This window comes from Indicator indicator, chromosome 6 (assembly GCF_027791375.1).
Source record: "Indicator indicator isolate 239-I01 chromosome 6, UM_Iind_1.1, whole genome shotgun sequence".
Taxonomy (NCBI): domain Eukaryota; kingdom Metazoa; phylum Chordata; class Aves; order Piciformes; family Indicatoridae; genus Indicator; species Indicator indicator.
This window is the reverse complement of record NC_072015.1, coordinates 39,601,224-39,617,736: the sequence shown is the minus strand read 5'-3', so window position 1 is coordinate 39,617,736 and position 16,513 is coordinate 39,601,224. Positions and strand designations below refer to the sequence as shown.

Sequence of the window (16,513 nt, the reverse complement as noted above, 5' to 3'; positions counted from 1 at the left end):
GGGAATACAAGAAAGTCAGTGAGATCCTTGCATTAGAAAAGTAGAACTTTAATGAACTTTCTAAACAGTTAGTGCAGTCCCATCATGTTTCCATGAAACAATAGTATCAGACTGAGAATATTTTTTTTTTGCCCAGGGTTTCAATTTCCTTTCCAGAAAGGGCTTTGCAGTATGTGGGTTTCCTCTCAAGGCTTCTTCCTTGCTTGCTCTACTTGGATAGACCACTAGATGGATAAAGAACTGGCTTGATGGCTGCACCCAAAGAGTGGCTGTCAATGGCTCCATGTCCCAGTGGAGGCCAGGGACAAGTGGAGTCCCTCAGGGATCAGTCCTGGGACCAGGCTTGTTCAGCATCTTTGTTGGTGCCATGGACAGTGGCATTGAGTGCATCCTCAGCAGGTTTGCTGATGACACCAAGCTGTGTGGTGCAGCAGACAGGCTGGAGGGAAGGGATCCATCCAGAGGGACCTGGACAGGCTGGAGAGGTGAGCCCTTGGAAACCTCATGAGGTTCAACAAGACCAAGTGCAGGGTCCTGTATCTGGGTCGAGGCAATCCCAAGCACAAATCCAGGCTGGGCAGTGACTGGCTGGAGAGCAGCCCTGAGGAGAGGGACTTGGGGGTGCTGGTGGATGAGAAGCTCAACATGAGCCAGCAGTGAGCACTTGCAGCCCAGAGAGCCAACCAGAGCCTGGGCTGCATCAAGAGAAGTGTGGCCAGCAGGGCCAGGGAGGTGATTCTCCCCCTCTGCTCTGCTCTGGTGAGACCCCACCTGGAGTACTGCATCCAGTTCTGGAGCCCCTGTTACAAGAGGGATATGGACATGCTGGAAGGTGTCCAGAGAAGGGCCACAAGGATGATCAGAGGGTTGGAGCACCTCTGCTATGAGGACAGACTGAAAGAGTTGGGGCTGTTCAGTCTGGAGAAGAGAAGGCTCTGAGGTGACCTTCTTGTGGCCTTCCAGTATCTGAAGGGGGCTACAAGAAAGCTGGGGAGGGACTTTTTAGGCTATCAGGTAGTGATAGGACTAGGGGGAATGGAATAAAGCTGGACGTGGGGAGATTCAGACTGGACGTGAAGAAGTTCTTCCCCATGAGAGTGGTGAGAGCCTGGAATGGGTTGTCCAGGGAGGTGGTTGAGGCCCCATCCCTGGAGGGCTGGATGAGGCTCTGGCCAGCCTGATGTAGTGTGAAGTGTCCCTGGCCATGGCAGGGGGGTTGGAACTGGATGATCCTTGTGGTCCCTTCCAACCCTGGCTGATTTTATGATTCTATGAGTCCAGGCTCCAGACAGTGTTGTTCCTTTTGCACTTGGATACTTCATGAACTCAGCTCACAGGGCTCAACTTCTGCTGAAGTTATTTGCGGCATTGTTACTGAGCAGTTATTAAAACAGAGTACATTTCCTTGTTTCCTTACTTAGCCTGACTAGAAGGAGAATGTCAAACACCAACTTCTTTATCCACCACTGTTTGGTTCATTACACATGTCTAAATCGTTTTGTCTCTGCTCTGAGCTAGTTTGAATGGCCTTTGGTAGCAGGATTGCATCTGATAGTTAATTTGCACATCATCAAATGCACTAATTGTACCAGATTGTAAACATGAACAATAATCACTTTGATCAGGGACACAAAACATGACATGCAAGTCACTCTCTTTATATATCTGCTAAATGCAGTCATGGCTACGTCTTCTCTGCCATCAAAACTCTCTTGAAAGGAAATTGCTTTTCTAAGTCATTAGCCTTAAAAACATGTGCTCACTCTACATAACCTTGTCATGACAAAAAAGGAAACAGATTGCACAGCAATAAAGCAAGCAAAATTCAGTGTTAATTGAACAAATAAATCTATGCATGTGTTACAGGAATCTGCAAAAGCAAACACTGTGCATGTAAGTAACAAATCCAGTTTATATACCATATTTTGCCCCCCAATATTTTTAATCAAGTTTTTACTACACAGATTACTGTGGTACAGTAGGAAAAAAACCCCAAACCATTCCTTATTTACACATCATTTTTATTACCTTTATTACTGTCTTCAGACTACCCCTGTTTTAATTCTCTTTATGTCAAACTGAATTTGTGCCTTCTCTGTTCTTTTTGGAACTACTTTTGTTATTCATTTATATGTTCTATTTTATATACATATATATACACCCCCCCTACACCCCCTTCCTATACCCTTCATAAAGAAACAGTATTTGAAAGCAATGCCACTGAAGCAAATCTTTAAGACCCCTCTTGCAATAGCAGTTGTTCAAATGGGGTTTCTTAGTTACATAGCTCAGGATCTCCAAACTGTTTTCCCTATTTTCAATCAGGCCAGTTCTGAGTACTCACTGCTGCATTGTCTGGCAAGTAACAGAAGAGAAACAGGTTGTCACCTCCCTGCCACAGGCTCTGCAGTTGGACTGCCTGTTTTCTTTAGAGGAAAATCTAAGAGGAAGGAGAAGCAAGAGGTCGAAGCTCATTTTACATTGCTATCCTCCTGCTTCTGCAGAAGGTCCAATCACTCTTTGGTTCTGTAGGCCTTCTGCAGAGTGTCTGGGCTCTGTGGAAGTTCTGTTTCCCCCCAGTTCCTCCTTTATTGTTCAAAAGGAGGCACATTATTCACTGTATAAAGAGGAGCTCCCAAGGAGGGATAGTACGTTCCCAGCTGCACGCCTGAGACATTTAGAGGCTTGTGCCCAAGTCCTGACACCTTTTTTGATGTAGCAGACAGAGCTCCAGAATTAGCAAAGGTGCACTAGCACATTAAATGTACTGCAGGCATTTCTCACACAGGACACAAATTACATTCTCTAATCAAAAATGCAAGTGCCCCCAGCAATAAGATTTCCAAGAAACACTGAAGCAAAAGGAGGAGTTTTCATTGCAATACTCTCTACTCTGCCCTGGTGAGACCTCACCTGGAATACTGCATCCAGTTTTGGGCTCCCCAGTTCAAGAGGGACAAGGATCTGCTGGAGAGAGTCCATCAGAGAGCTACCAGGATGATTAAGGGACTGAAGCTAACACGCAGGATTTTTTTTTTCTACTGGTGCCAAATAATTTATTTTTAAAATAGTAATTGATGCAAGGGAAAACTAAAGGCTGCCATTATGGAAGGGTTGAGGAGAAGCTTCATTTCACTGTCTTTACTGTATGGATATTTTATAACCCATTCTCACTGTGGTGACTAAAGTGCTGCAAACCCTCAGGCAAGGTATCACAAATGGTGATTTCTTTCCCCTCTAAAAGCAATTTCCTGATTCCATGTTAGCAGATGCCCACTGAATTATAGAATTGTAGAATGGCTTAGGTTGGGAGGGACCTTAGAGATCATCTACTCCAACCCTTTTGCCATGGGCAGGGATGCCCCTCAGCTAGACTTGGTTGCTCAAGGTCTCATCCAACCTGGCCTTGAACACCCCCAGAGAGAGGCACTCACAAGCACTCTGGGTAACCTATTCCAGAGTTTCACCACACTATTACTGAGGAACTTCTTCCTAAGATCCACTCTGAAGTTACTCTGCCTCAACTTAAAACCATTTCCCCTGTCCTATTGCTAGACACCCTTTTGAAAAGTCCATCTTCAGCCTTCCTGTAGGATCCCTTCAGGCACTGGAAGGCAGCTCTTGGCAGCATTGACCCACTTGTCTGGAAAGTTCCCCTGGAGACCTCTCTTCTCCAGCCTGAACAACCTCAGCTCCCTCAGCCTATCTTTATAGCAGAGGTGCTCCAGCCCTTGGATCATCTTTGAATTCTGATATTATCAATAAAAGTGCCTATGTTTAAATAGTTGTCAAAATAAGTTTAGCCTCCAATCCCCTTCTGTAAGAGGAGGCTAAACTCAATGAAGCAGGAAAATAAAGCAGAATATCTCTGCTTTAAAACACAGGGTGCTGCAGATGTCTGAGTTCCCACAGGTTTGCACTGAAACTGACTTTTCAACACTCTCCTGTGAAATACTGATGCCCCTCATAGAATCAGTCAGGCTGGGAAGGGACCACAAGGATCATCCAGTTCCAACCCCCCTGCCATGGCCAGGGACACCTCACACTACATCAGGCTGGCCAGAGCCTCATCCAGCCTGGCCTTAAACACCTCCAGGGATGGGGCCTCAACCACCTCCCTGGACAACCCATTCCAGGCTCTCACCACTCTCATGGGGAAGAACTTCTTCCTCACATCCAGCCTGAATCTCCCCACTTCCAGATTTATTCCATTCCCCCTACTCCTATCACTACCTGATAGCCTAAAAAGTCCCTCCCCAGCTTTCTTGTAGCCCCCTTCAGATACTGGAAGGCCACAAGAAGGTCACCTCAGAGCCTTCTCTTCTCCAGACTGAACAGCCCCAACTCTTTCAGTCTGTCCTCATAGGAGAGGAGCTCCAGCCCTCTGATCATCCTTAGACACAGACCTATAAAACTAAACTGGCTCTGAATTGAGATCAGCTGTGGTGATCTCAGTCTCCTCCACACACCTTTCAGTTATTCTCACATAAGTCTTTCTTTTTAACAACTGGAAAACTTGGCATTTTGCCATCCAAACAAGAAGACAAGCCTTCTCTCAGCAGATTAGCTTTTGCACATGCTGCCATTGCAGGTTTATTTCTTACTACTTGAAATCAATGTAGTTCCATTATACTAGGTCTGACCCAAAAAAGGAATTCAATCCCAAATCAAGATGAAATGTGATTTTTATTTTTTTTTTAATATTTGGGAAACCATTTTACTTTGGGTCATTGCTTGAATATCTTTATTTTACTGAGATATGGCACCAAAAATCTATACATGGAAATAATACAAATGTTGGAAAATGTCAGTTTGCTACAAACAGTCCCAACTGACTTTGCCTGACATGAGCTACATAAAGACACGTGTTCCAGAATCACAGAATGTCAGGGGCTGGATGGGACCTCCAGAGATCATCCAGTCCAAGCCCCCTGCCAGAGCAGGATCAGCTGTATCAGATCACACAGGAACTCATCCAGGTGAGTCTTGAATATCTCCAGAGAGGGAGACTCCACAACCCCCCTGGGCAGCCTGTTGCAATGTTCTGTCACCCTCACAGGGAAATAATTCTTCCTCCTGTTTCCATGGAACTTCCTATGCCTCAACTTCCACCCATTGCCCCTTATCCTGTCATTGAGCATCACTGACCAGAGCCTGGCTCCATCCTCCTGGCACTCAACCTTTATGTGTTTATAAACATGAATGAGCTCACCCTTTAGTCTCCTATTCTCCAAGTTACAGAGCCCCAGCTCCCTCAGTCTCTCCTCATTAGGAAAAGGTTCCACTCCCTGCATCATTTTTGTGGCTTGCTGGCAAAGCATCCTGTTCCTCTGTGGGGTTGCCAGTAACATAAAGATGTTGAAAGATTGCCCAGTGCATAGGAATGGAATACCCTGGTGCTTTGCATTGTTTGAAATCACCCTCAACACCTCCTCTCCCCAATACCAATCAGCTGTGCAAGCCTTGATGATACAGCCACAGGCTTGGAGTCTACTGCCTTGCCTCCTCCCAAAGGCACTTTTGCAGCCTAGCCTGCTAACAAGATGCAAAGTCCCTGGTACATCTTTCTGCAAACTGTTGCATATGGATTTCCAGCAAAAATGTTCATCTTGGTAGCTTTCTATGCACCCATAAGAGACACCAACCTGCATGCTTATCCGATGACCAAACTGCCTAGATATTTGCTTTGGCCTTGTACTTTCTTTCACCAAGATCTCATTCAACTCCTAGCTTCACCATGAAGGATTACTGGCCTCAAGCTTAAAAAGAGCCATGTTTTGTAAACATCAACAAGTGTTTTACTAAAAACCATCCCAGTTCTTAACCATTTTTGAGGTCTATGCCCTCTACATCTGGTAGTGTTAGATGACCTCTTCAATGCATCTTCCATTTTGAAACATGCATTTTACACACACATGTAAACATGAGTAAGAACTATTAACAGCATCACTAGGCTCTGATTTACCTGGGGGTGCTGGTTGATAGTAGACTGAACATGAGCCAGCAGTGTGCTCAGGCACCCAGGAGAGCCAATGGCATCCTGGCCTGGATCAGGAATAGTGTAGCCAGCAGGACAAGGGAGGTTATTCTTCCCTGTACTCAGCACTGGTCAGGCCACACCTTGAGTCCTGTGTCCAGTTCTGGGCTCCTCAATTCAAGAGAGATGTTGAGGTACTGGAACGTGTCCAGAGAAGGGCAAGGAAGCTGGGGAGGGGTCTGGAACACAAACCCTATGAGGAGAGGCTGAGGGAGCTGGGGGTGTTTAGCCTGGAGAAGAGGAGGCTCAGGGGAGACCTCATTGCTGTCTACAACTACCTGAAGGGAGGTTGGAGCCAGGTGGGGGTTGGGCTCTTCTGCCAGGCAACCAGCAGCAGAAGGAGGGGACACAGTCTCAAGCTGTGCCAGGGGAGGTATAGGCTGGATGTTAGGAGGAAGTTCTTCACAGAGAGAGAGATTGCCCATTGGAATGGGCTGCTCAGGGAAGTGGTCCCTGGAGATGTTCAAGAGAAGCCTGGATGAGGCACTTAGTGCCATGGTCTGGTTGATTGGATAGGGCTGGATGATAGGTTGGGCTGGATGATCTTGGAGGTCTCTTCCAGCCTGGTTGATTCTATGATTCTATGATTTGTTGCCAAAAAAAAAAAAAAAAAAAAAAAAGTACCAACCAACCTGAATCAACAGAGAGTGAAGAAGATACTCCAACACCTTTTGGGGACTACTGTGAGGACAAGAAATTGCAAAAGAAAAGGTAGTCTGCACATTTCATACATTGAAACAACAGAAAAAGAAAATCTATGTTCAAAGAGTTGTTTATGTGGCCTTGTATCCCACGGGTGCAAAGGTTTATTGGTTTAATTAATTGAGCCAATCACCTCTTACATAAATTGCTGCAAGTAGAATATTCCCAAGAAGTAAAGCAGCCACTGTTTCACTTCTTCAGCAAGCTATTTATGAGAGAATTATACACTGTGCCTATATGAAGCAGACACTTTCCATACATGTTTGCTTAGATAAAATTCAAGCTGCAGCCATATGTGATACTTTTGAAAAAGGAATAAAAAAGGTCAGCAACTTCCTTATGCAGTTCTTATTCTCTTACTGAAAAAACCCACAGTAAAACCATATAGCCAAAAATGCTTTATTTCACCAACAGTCATATGACAAACATAAAATGGTGGCTGTAGTATTTTTTTGTTCAAAACAGTTCCAAAATCCAAGAAATCTATACTGAAAACATTAACCAATACTTTAATTCCTATAAAAATAAAAAAAAAGAAAAATGATACATTCAAGAGGTGTCTACATTTTTAAACATTAAGTTAAGCTTTATCTACGTCAATTTACATTCCAAAAGACTCAAAAGTACAGCTTAGGATACAAAATAAACTCTTTCCTTACCTTCTGAAAACATCACATACATTCTTTTATTTCTGTAATGCACTGAAGAAACTGCAGAGTGCTACAGAAGCCAGAGTCATTGAACAGCTACTATCTTTTTTTGTACATCTCTGACAAAACCACCAACTGAATGTAGATGAAAACACAAACTTAGTGACTCAAATGTGGGAATCTTTTGAAAAGCCTGCAAAATAACCCCCAAACTTTGGGTTTCCCAACTGCCATCTAACTTATTCCAGTAGTATTAAGCACATTCCTGTATCAATTACCATGGTCAGTTTTAATCAGCCATTGTCTCTTATGAATGTCTAGCAGATTTTCAAAGCTTCTACAGGACTGTCCCTGTGATTTATCTTGTACCTCCTTATTAAGGTTACACAACGTTGTGTGAAAACCTAAATAAATCATGTTTAGTAATCACTGCACAGGTCACTGGAATATAAGCATTGATACCTGTAATTTATTTTGCAAAATCTGGATTTGAAATATATTTACATCTGTGCACATATACTAATTCTCCAGTAATTGTAAGGAGATAGCAAACGTTTGAACAACTGTTGAGAAGGCTTTGTTTTGTCTTTGAGTTGGAAAGAATGTAAACACCTTGTAACTGAAGAGGAAGAGTAGGCAGAAGTTGACTGGCTATGTTGAGAAGCTTGTTTGTCAGTATTAACCTGTTGTGTGCTTTGCTTGGACCCATGTCAGTGAAAGGACAGCCAGCTGGGATGTGGCAGCTCTGTATCAGAAAAGTATGTAAGTTGACTGTGTAACACAGTAGTAGGCTTGGGCTTTGGCTTATGCTTAAGCTCTTGCTTTTGCTTGTGCTTAGTGCTTTGCTTAGTTGCTTAGGCAATAAATGCTTTTGCCATTAATCACATCACTTTCACAATAAGAGTCTTCTCGTCTTGTCTTCACCTGGAAACACCATAACACACAGCCTATCAGAAGAACACAACTGATACAATTATAACTAATATCTACAGGCAGTGAATTTAATTTGTATTACAACTAGGAAAGCAGCAGTTATAGCAGATTTTCATTTGTCTATGTGAAGCTCTGTGTTAGGATAACTCTAATTGCTACCAGTCTATCCTGCTGCTTAACTGAAATAAATGAAGCCCAAGGGAATTAACTCTCCTGATCTGACCTTTTATTGTTTTTCCTGCAGTGAACGTAGGGCTTGACTGTTATTGCAAACTCACATACACACACTTGATTGTACTTTAAGCTAGGCTGCTCAGGTTAGGTAATACAAGCACAAACTCATGAAGAGCCACACAGGCTGCTGACTGAGTAGGCTTTCAGTCTTTTCCATAAGGAAGGAAGCCCTTTCTCCTGAACCAGGACTGCAACTAACCCTTTGCAAGAAAGTCAAGAAATTAATTGGGTGGTTAGGTCAGTGTTGACTTTTCTGTGCCCTAGCAGCCACACTGCTTGCTAGTTGAGAAGTGGTTTGGTTTATGACTACATAAGATGCAGCCACAGCTAAGAAGAGTCTCACCTTTGGCCTCTCTTTTTTTTTTTTTCTTGTTTTTCTTCCTTGTAAAAGGTATAAGCGTGTTTTGTAGACTCTTGGTAACCAGTCCTTCCTTAATTGAGGAGTCAGATTGATTGATTAATTTTTAAGTAAAAAAGGCATAAATTCTAGCTCAGCACAAGATTTCATGATGCTTGGGAAAGCAAGCTCCAAAGACTTCCTAATTACAAAACAGTTATTCTGCAGCAGGCTGATAGAAATATGATGCTAGACTGGTTTCAGTTGGTAACTGACTTTGAATAATGGAATTAATAGATCTAGAAAAAACATCTGTTTCTCCTTTACCTGTGTGGCAATCTCCTTAGTTACTCAGCCATGTTTAGGTTCCATTTACATCTCAGAGAGACCAAAGGTAAACAGTCAAAAAAAAGAATTTTAGAAAGGAATGATCTCAGTTTTGTTTAATATTACTTAAAAGCACAAAACAGTAAATGAGGAAGAAAGTGCAACTTAAAACTATTTTCTATGTCAGTTTGACAAAAAATTAAATCCCATTAGCAGTAGGGCTCTTTATTAGGGAAATTGCTCCAAGAGAAACCATACACTTAAGACATAGAAAAATGTTCCACAAAGTGGAACAAACCTTGCATTTCCTACCCATACCTTGTCTGTTAAAAACGTTTTTATCCTTTTCTTGAATAAAGCCCAGCTCTTATCTGCTCTCAACAAAACACTTCCTACATGCTTTTTCAAAATACCTTTATAATTTTTACCACTGCCAACAGCACTGTTAAAATTCCTCAGACAGCAGCTCAGTTCAGGCTGCTCTGAACACCACATTGCATCTTCAGCAGGTGTAAGTAACATCCTGTCTTAAGCAACAACTACATTACTTGCCCTGCTTAAGACAAAGCCAGCTTTGCAGTTGTGGGAAACCTCAGTGTAAAACAATGACAACTCAAGAAAAGCCATCATGAAAGAAAACAGAAGCTTAGCAACTAGCAGGAAACTGAACTGCATCATTAATGTCTACTAAAATCGATCCTTTAATACTTTAAAGAAGAATTTCATTTGAGTCTCAATATCTGAGCAAAGATCAAACTAACACATAATCTAAGACTCTTCTCCAAGTCACCTAACCAAATAGTGTGCAATAAAATTAGAAGAGTCAACAAAGGCACATTCTCCTCTCAATTCCCCAAGTTATCTCTTAGGATGAATCTGTCTTAAAATAGTTATCAGTTTTTTTAACTGCAGCCAAAACTAGACAGTGTCACTAGGCCACACAATTTGCTTTTCCCATGATATTCCTGGTCCTCAACATGTCTTTTTATCAGTGGTCAAGTCAGACCACTACTGTCACAGGGTTATTAGTCAGAGCTGAGAAATGGGTAACTCTACCAATGTCATGCACTGCTTCTTCCTTGCCATCCTTTGAAACTTTCTTTTTTTTAACATGAAAAAGTTCTGTGCTTCTGACTACTACTGTAGTTTGAAGCTTCTGCAGCTGCTGAACAACTTCAGCATTAAATATGCTGAAGTACACTAAAATTAAATCATGTTGCACTAAATATATTTGAACCATTAACATAATGCTATTGTTAAAACAGACAGCTTAACACTAGCAGTGTCAGAGCTTCAATGCAACAGAATCCATTAATCAAAACATTATGTTTTATATAATGAATTTAATCATTCACCTGGCTTTCAACTGCCTTTGAACAAAGTATTCCATGGCACAACTTTACTTACTGTATAGTTTAAATTAATAAAATGCTTTTAACCAAGTAGACTAATTGCAGGTTACCAATTGAAATACAAACATTCCTCTGAACATGTTCCTTCTCCAGTAGGCTTTATGTCAGTGTGTAAAACAAACTAGCACTTAAAGGCTACATTTCAGTATATAACAATAAAGCCATTATCAGTGAAATAACAATGCTTAAATTTTAATTGACTGAATATGAACCATTTGCATCTGTTTTCAGCATTTTCAATCAGTGGGACATTAATGCATTGAATCTGACACAGAAGAGCACTAGCTACAGAGAGGAAATTTTGTTTGTAAACCAGTATCATATCATGCCTGTAATAAAGCAAATGTACAGTTTATTAGATATTTCAGAACTACACGTTTTCTGAAATATAAATTTAACAAAACTATTGCATAGTAGGAGAAAAGAAGGGGTAGAAAAAAAAAGAGGAACAACTGTTAAAAAAATTGAATGTATACAAAGAATTATTGCTGAAGTCTTAGGTACAGTTTGCACATAATTTAGTACCAAAACCATAAGACAGGATTATTGAAAGTAAAACCCATGATTACATTGTTTTTTTGTGGGTTTCTTTTGTGTGTGTGTGTGGGGGGGGGGGGGGGGTGTTTGCATGGGGGTGTTTGTGTTTTTTTGTGTGGGTGGGTGTTTTTTTTTTTTTTGTGGGTTTTTTTGTGTTCTTTATTTTTTTAAAGCATCACCACTATTCAAGGTTTGGTTGTATTTTAATTACTCATATTTTATACATCCTTTTACACAAAAGGCACCCATAGTTTATGGCACCATTTTTCTTATTTCCAATTCATGGTAAGATCTGTTGTTCCCACCTTCATCTCAGAAGTGTATCCCCTGTGATATCTCTGAAGACATTCTGAATAGGCATTTCAGTTATTTCCATATCAAATATAAAGACACTTAGTAAAAAATTGTTTAATTCTGAGGAATAAATGTCAGTTTATTTCACAGTGATGAAGATTTCAAAGGCTTCTTACTCCCTCTCCATCCACTTCCATGCTAGAAATTTTGAAGACTAATTGTCATGATTATGCAAGGACAGGGAAAACTGAGGTTAAACTATTGAAGATCATACAGAATCTTGACTTCACAGCACTTTCTGCTATTTGCCAACTGCTTGACAGCTAAAACATTTTGTGTTAAGAGTTTTAACTTTCACTTCCCCAAATAAAATAGACATAGCAATAAAAGATTCATAATCAACTCTGTTTCCTTTTAATTTCCTAAGTCTTGTGGAAATCAAAGCCAGGATTAAGAAGTTGTTTTCATAATTATGCTTTCATTGCAAGATCAGATCTAAGGCATACATCATTCAGTGCAAAGTCACCACACAATAGAGAGAGAAGACAAAACCCCCTTCATTCTCCTCTATGGACTCTGTAGGTACATGTGCAAAACCCAGCAAGACTGAAATAAAGATGGACACAGCATACAAGGTACTTGTGCAGTTAATATTTTCTTCTAACATTTAAAAAAAAAAATTAGAAAAAATAATCAAACCTTACACAGATGACTATTTTTATAGCTGAGTAGTGTCCCAGTGGCCAGCAATTTTAAAGAAGTTATTAAAATCCAAGTAAGAGTCCACAAATAACATTACTGAAACCATCTATGTTTACCAGAACAAGAGCAGCATTTGTTGTCACAATATGGCCATTACCATTTACACACACATGTACTAATGTAAGTATTGTGTGTCTTAAGACTGAACTTATATAAGGAATAAAATTACAGTGTTTTGCTAAATATATATTCAACATGAAGAAACATAAATAGTGACAGGAATACAGCTACAACCTTGAATACAAATAAACCATAAATTCAATCAAGTACTTCCAAGCAAGAAATAGATGTCACAAGAGATGCTCTAAGTATTTTTACTATTTATTTTCTTGCCTTTTTTTTCCCCTCCCTGCCTTCTTGACAAACTATTCAAGTCATGCCAACTGCAAGGGATAACTTTGAGACGCAGGCACAACAAAATGTAAAAAAAATTAAAAAAGAAAAAAAAAATTGAACTTAAAGGCACATACACATAACAAAAGGGATTCTTTTGTTAGCCACCCAGTGGGCAACAGATTCTTTAGTGCTCACTACTTCTGCACTTATAAAACTCTTTTCCACATTCATTTAAAAAAAAAAAAGCTTCCTGAGCAACATGTGCATGTCCAGCATCAATTCTGCACATGGAGTGACAGACAGGTTGAGTGACCCAACGCTGTTAAGAGTGAGCCAAAGTTACAGTCTTGCCTTCCAAACTGTGCCCAAATAAGCAAGAGCATCATGATCCAAAATACTACAAAAACTTCAGAGAAAGTGAAATCTGGAATGCAGCATATAAGAGTGAGCACAAACCTATTAACCCCTCAACTTAACAAAGCCAAGAAGTTTTCCATGGTGCCAATCACTTTTAGAACTCTTCTGAGGAATAAATACAAAGTAGGTATCTTCTTTACCTACAACTAATAATGTACTCTTGAAGAGAGGACCAAACCTACAGAAGACAAGAGTCAGCAATTTAGCACACCCTACATTCACTATTCAGCTACCTCATGGAGAACAAACATAACCTTCTGGTAACGTGAGAGATGTATACTGTACAGATGTGGCAGTTTCCACAATGAAACTCCAGATATAATTGATAATACCCATAATAAACCCCATAATTCTAAAATATATCTGAATACATGTGTGTGTGTATATATATATGCATATACATATATATATACACAAACACACACATATATATAGACACGTGTATATATATATATATAATTATCTCATCCTTTGTACAGATAAAAACATCTGGCTGACATGGTTGATATTTTTTTCAGGGCTAATCTTTTAAATAACAGAGTTCTAAAGAGTCCCTTAGATTTTTTTTTTTTTTTCTAAACACTATTCAAACCCGAAGAACTATCTCAGGGGTAATCAAAAAAAAAAAAAGCACACACATAATAAATTAACATCACACAAATGTGGTTGTATTGTTCAGAAAGTCCAATTCTCCCATTTGAAATGAAATGGAGACCAGTGTACCTCAGGGTGAATAATTCATCAACATACAAATAGATTTTTCTCTTTCCATGTACATCTTCGTATGAATTTATCTGTGTTTCCATAAAGCAAGAAATACGCTAAATTTGCAAAACTCTTGCAAAAGGGAGTTGTATTTCATGGGGTAAGAGTGATTTTTGCTGAAGAGCAGCAAGTCAACACTGGCAGTATCTGTGCCCTCATAAGCTTCACGCCTTGAATTAGCAGCAACATATTTGATGGGTTCAGTAGTACTTTTTCTTCCAGTATTGGATTAGACTACTTTGCATATACAGTAAGTCAAAAGTGTAGTACTTGTGCGCAGTATCAGTCCACATTTACATCTGAAAACTCATAAATATACATGGAAATGAAGGTGACAGAGAACTAAATCTCATTTTAAGTTAAAACATTTTCAGTCCACCTATAGAACAGCAGCGAAAAACAGGTGTAAAGGAGATGGACAGTGGAAAATGAATGAGTACAATAACTAAAGCTGTAAGAAGCAGGTCACTGTTAAAAGGGCAAGTTGTAACTGAAACAGATCAACAGAAGGTGTAGACTGTACCATCTGCATAAATGCTTACATGCAGCATTACTTTGCACATCCCATACAGTAGATGTGACTTTTGTTAAGAAGCCTGTTAGAACAGCTGGGAAACTCACTAATAGATTTGTGACCACTGAATAAGTAATTTCTCCAGCTTTTAAAGTACAGTAGTTATGCATTAGCTCTTTAAAGCTCTTCAGCAGACTTTTAGAAGCCAAGATTACATTTCCACGAGAAATGCACATTTCCTTTTCTGAATAAGAATGTTGCAAATATTCACCTTCCATGAACTTTCATAAATACCTTCTGAAGTCGAATCCTTTCAGTACTGTGAGTTTCCTTTTCTGCTATTTCAAAGGAAACACAAGGACCTTTGTAACTTCCAAAGTGAAGGGTGTTTTAAGGCAGTAAAAGATATGTGTTAAAAGTTTCCATGGCTGTTTATAGTTGTCTACGTGAATAAAGCCTATTACACACAACTGCTCTCATACATTTATGTGACTGTTATACTGTACAGGACTTAGCGATCTCGAGAAATTTAAAGTGCCACAGTTCAAATGTGCTCATCTGTCTTTTCATGGGCTTCTAGTCCATTTCAGGTGCTTTCAGAAACAAGCCCTTGCTTTATTTAAAGAGCAGTCTTCATAGGGGGGAAAAAATTCATCCTTCACTGCTAGTTAGTTGTGCTAACTAGAATCCAGTGGTCGAACCAATTCTTCTTTGTAAACACGAAGAATAGCTTCACAAACAAATTTGTATTGACTCTGCATAAGAAAAAAAAAAAAAACAACAAACCAAAACGTTTATGGATGACTGTTAGTTCCAACTCCTGGTTATACAGCAGTATTGAATAGGACTAACACTGATTCCTTTTCTCCTGGAAAGGAGACACTAAGGTGGAAGGAGAAAAATCCAAGTTTCCTGGCTGTGTTCACAGTAAACAAAAGTAACATTTACTCTTCTTTGAAGGACATGCATTAAAGATCTCACACCAAGGAAAACACATTCCCTAAATTTAAAAGAACACATGCTTAAATTACAGGAATAGGATTTATTTGTAAAAGCTATGCAAATTTATATGAGTCTTTTGACTAACTTTGACTAGTTATTTACATTCTTTATAATCTCATCTGTTTTTAGTTTTTTTTTAAGGTATCTGATTATTAGAAGTATTCTAACCTTGCCAGTTCTGTAGTTACATTTTATCGGGTCTGGTTTAAGCTATGGCACTGTTTAAAGTTACTATATAGGATATATAGGTCCAACTACCTTGCTAAAACCTTTTTGGTTTTTTTAAAACCACCTACAGTACTACAGACCATGGATTCACTTTATTTTCAGTTTATGATCAGGCCACACAACTCCTTTCGTAACAGAATGGGACCAAAAGCTTTGGAATTACTATTTCTGAAGAGTAGCAGCCGCGTTAGTTCTTCTTCTGTCACCCAACATTCTGAGCTCCTTTAGTTCGTAGGAAGTCTTCCGAAATCAGTGTTTCTTTTCTGAATTATACTATTACAAAGCCTATTTCTTTCATGATCTTGTGATGTACCTATTTGTTAAAAGCAGTTAGCCTGTGAGCCTCTTTTGCAAAGTGAATCAAAGAGACATTAGCAATAGGACTAGGGCAGAACTAAAAATCCACGTATGCTGAATGAACTTGTATGACTAACAATCTCAAGAACACAAGAAGATGGAAAGGTAAAATAACTTACAAAGATCAAAGCATAATTCTCTTCTTCAAAAGTGCTTATCACTATTGTCAAAACCCCAAACTTGACATCTCTATCCAAAGCTCTGTGTCAGATACTCAGAGAAGTGCAGCTTCACTTTTTCTCAATCCTTTTTTACATCTTTGAAATGTTCTCCCAGCTCCCCTGTATGTCAGCTCTCTTCAAATCTCTAGGAGCACCTGGAAACACTCCCCCAGTATCTGAAAGGACAGCTATAAAAGATAACACTTGAACTGTGAAAGACCTTAGGTTGCATTTATGAAACTGCAGTTAGGAATGCTGCCCTTGTCCATAACATGAAACACGTTTTCTCTTAAGGACAGAAAGGGAAAGTGGGGGATGGAAATTAATTTTCTGCGTGTCTATTTTCCTGCCTTTTCTTTCAACCTTTCAGTAAGTTACTCCCACCTTCAATATCACTCTTTGTCCCTATTTCTTAATCACCTTGACTTTTCATTGTTATTGTCACTTGCATATTTCCACTGCCTGAAAAAGCCAAATATGATGCTTCGTTCTGTGTTCAATACTTCTG

General features: G+C 39.8%; 1 protein-coding gene across 2 annotated transcripts in view; it reads right to left on the bottom strand.

Moving 5' to 3' along the window:
- Nucleotides 1-14,934: 14,934 nt before the first annotated feature.
- PTPN3 (protein tyrosine phosphatase non-receptor type 3) overlaps nt 14,935-16,513 on the bottom strand; it is a 98,229-nt gene continuing 96,650 nt past the window's right edge. For both annotated transcript variants that reach the window (XM_054381529.1, XM_054381530.1), the window contains one exon: nt 14,935-15,012. In XM_054381529.1, coding sequence (XP_054237504.1) covers nt 14,935-15,012 — 78 coding nt within the window. The remainder of the gene's footprint in view (nt 15,013-16,513) is intronic.